This window comes from Cynoglossus semilaevis, chromosome 13, assembly GCF_000523025.1.
Source record: "Cynoglossus semilaevis isolate Cse_v1.0 chromosome 13, Cse_v1.0, whole genome shotgun sequence".
In the NCBI taxonomy this organism is placed as follows: domain Eukaryota; kingdom Metazoa; phylum Chordata; class Actinopteri; order Pleuronectiformes; family Cynoglossidae; genus Cynoglossus; species Cynoglossus semilaevis.
In genome coordinates this window covers 17,492,697-17,495,554 of record NC_024319.1, presented here as the reverse complement: position 1 = coordinate 17,495,554, position 2,858 = coordinate 17,492,697, and the positions used below count along the sequence as shown (strand labels likewise).

Genomic DNA, 2,858 nt, shown 5'->3' with positions numbered 1-2,858 from the left:
TCCAAATTTACATCATGTCCTTCAATAAATATACAAATATTGATCTAACATAGTAAAAAATGTAGATTTGGTAAAAAATGAAACGTTACATTACATTATGATACTTTTAGTCAGTCAATCATGCTACAGTAAACAAATACAAAAATACATAAATAATAATAAATAGTAATACATAATAAATAGAAAAGGTACAGTTGTAGTCGTAGTAGTTCATGGAGTAATAAGAGTAGTATGTCGTAAAAAATATATCATAAGTAAGTCACAGTCATAGGATAGTAGGTCAGTATACTCCCAATTTATCTGTTTTTATTTACTTATTTTTATTTATTTGTTCTTTGTCATGCGATTGCAAATATATGAATTCCATTTCATGAAATGTATTTAAATTCTTAACAAGACCAGAAGCTTTTTAAATAAAACCACGGGGCTTCTTATATATATAAGAGATGTTTACCTTCTAAATACATAGACTGTGTATAAAACGACATCACTTCAGCTCACAGAGTAACAGACATGGCGATATCCTTTTTTTTTTTTTCCAATTTCTGCCTGTATCGGAAATAGTTCCGTTTCGCGCTTACGTGCTTTTTTTCAGGTACTGTACCTTTAAGAAACCCCCTCCGCTGCGCTAGCAAATTTTCCTCTTTTTACTGAGCGTTTGAATGTCTCATTATGGTGAAGAAGCAGAAAAACAAATAGGGAGGAAACAAGCGGCTGCGTGTATGCGTGTGTGTTAGCGACTCATGGCATCTCCTTAGAGTCCGCTTTAGTTTTGTCAGTGTGGTCAGGAGACGGAATGTTCGCTAGCGAAAGGAGCCATTGAGGAGGAAAAATAGTTTTCAGCTCACTGTCGACAGAGGTGCTAACCAAATGCTGTTGAACCTGGACCAGCATCTCTACTCATTTTCCATGATACCCTTTTTAAAAGCCGTGCATTTAAAGGGAGAGGAGTCGTCCGAGTAAGCTTGGAATTACAGTCACATTTATTATTGTTCTAAATTGTATTCCGTTAGCTCATTATTCTTTATTCGTCTCGGCTGGAGTTGAGTCATCGTTAAAGATGTTGACTGGATCCAAAACCACATTCAAAGTGAGACAAATGTTGCCTGACATCAAGGTAAGACATTTTTATCCGGTATTGCTAAAGGCTCAAACACTAGGTGTAATATATATATATTTTTTTTTTTTCACCGTTTGTCATTTTTAAGTAAAAAGCCGTTTTTATATGTATAACAGAACGTGGAGAGTCCAGGTTTTAGGTCGCCCACATGACTGATTTATAACATAATGACACAACTTAACAACTTTCATTGTAGGTCACACCGCCGCCACAACGATTTAATTTCAATATGACAAACATTTTTTACCACTTCCAAGAAAAGACAACGTCCACAGGAAGTGCTTGTTGACAGCAGTATTCTATTAAAATATGTTTTTTTGACAGATAGATAGATAGATAGATAGATAGGACTTTTATTAATCCCTTCTGGAAATCTACATCTCAACTTGACAATGATTAGAATCAAATCAATATATAAAAAAAAAATATATATATATAAAATAAAACCAACCAAACCTAGCAATTTTCCACATATATTTTCATTCTATTTTGTTAAAGGAAAAACAAAACAACCACCCCTCAGATATTCGTATTCATTATAAAAGGCTTTTATAAATTTGTTTTCCTTTCGTTGTTTGGGTACAACAAAAGCGCTCATCTGGGATTTACCGTGCAGGCTTCCCCTTTCCTTCCTTCCCCTATGATCCCTTAACTGAGACGACTCTTCTGGATCCTTTTTTTGTGTTTTGATTGTTGTTGTTATTTAAATAATATGAACAATTAATAGGTACAAAACTGTGTTTTATTTTACTAAGCAGTGATTGGTTAGCTTTCAAAAAAAAAGTGTTTAAAATGTGTTTTATAGATATATATATATACTGTATATATATATTCTGTGTAGATATTTATATATATTTATATATATATTTATATATATTTATATGTATTGAATACACATTGCTACATGTTTTTGTTTTTGTGTTAAGCCACGCAGCTCCTTACATTCCTACAAAGGCGATTCCCCAGACGGCCTTCGTCTCTCATTTAGAACCATATTGCGCAGACACTTGCAGCTCCTAGACATACTTACAGTGTACACACACACACACACACGCACACATTCATACACACACAACATGAATGTGTTAAAACTTGGCTTTGTGACTCAGCTCAGGCTTTTTTTTCCTGTTCTTACCCTCCTCCCAGTTATTTTCAGCAACCGCAGGGGGAAAACAGTAACAGATGCCTCTACTCTTGGCCCTCGGGGGCAAACTATTTATGTGGATATGCGCTTTATTACATCATCGGGCTGTCTCCATAGAAACATAGTTTTAAGATCTAGCACACACAAATTCGATTTTTTTTTTTTTTTTTTTTTCTCCCCTTCACAGCCTCACCGAACTACTCCGAGTGTATGTGTGAATCTGGAAGTGATTCACAGTGGAACAGTAGGCTGTGTAGATGATGAATGCACACGCCACCCACGCACTCTTGTAGGCATGAATGTGTTAAAGACAACTTTGGAAAACGCTCTTTGTGAATTTCCCATCTCCAGATCTCTTTTGATAATAGACTAAAAATATTGATGAGGGGCGGGGGGGGGGGGGGGTGTGTTGTATCCTCGTATTTTGATGTTGTGGTGGGGGAGTGAAACGTAGTGAATGTGAACAGGCCTGCGACACAGATGCTATCTCATGGTAAACCGACTGCTCACGGTAACAAATAATCTCACTTATCAAAGTGACAGTGAACTCACCCGGTCAAAACTCTTTCATTATAGCGAAGTTTTGTCCTTTCG

General features: G+C 35.9%; 1 protein-coding gene across 1 annotated transcript in view; it reads left to right on the top strand.

Moving 5' to 3' along the window:
* Positions 1 to 636: 636 nt before the first annotated feature.
* mtmr11 (myotubularin related protein 11) overlaps positions 637 to 2,858 on the top strand; it is a 30,181-nt gene continuing 27,959 nt past the window's right edge. The window contains 1 exon segment of the mRNA XM_008323997.3: positions 637 to 1,117. Coding sequence (XP_008322219.1) covers positions 1,061 to 1,117 — 57 coding nt within the window. The 5' untranslated portion in view covers positions 637 to 1,060.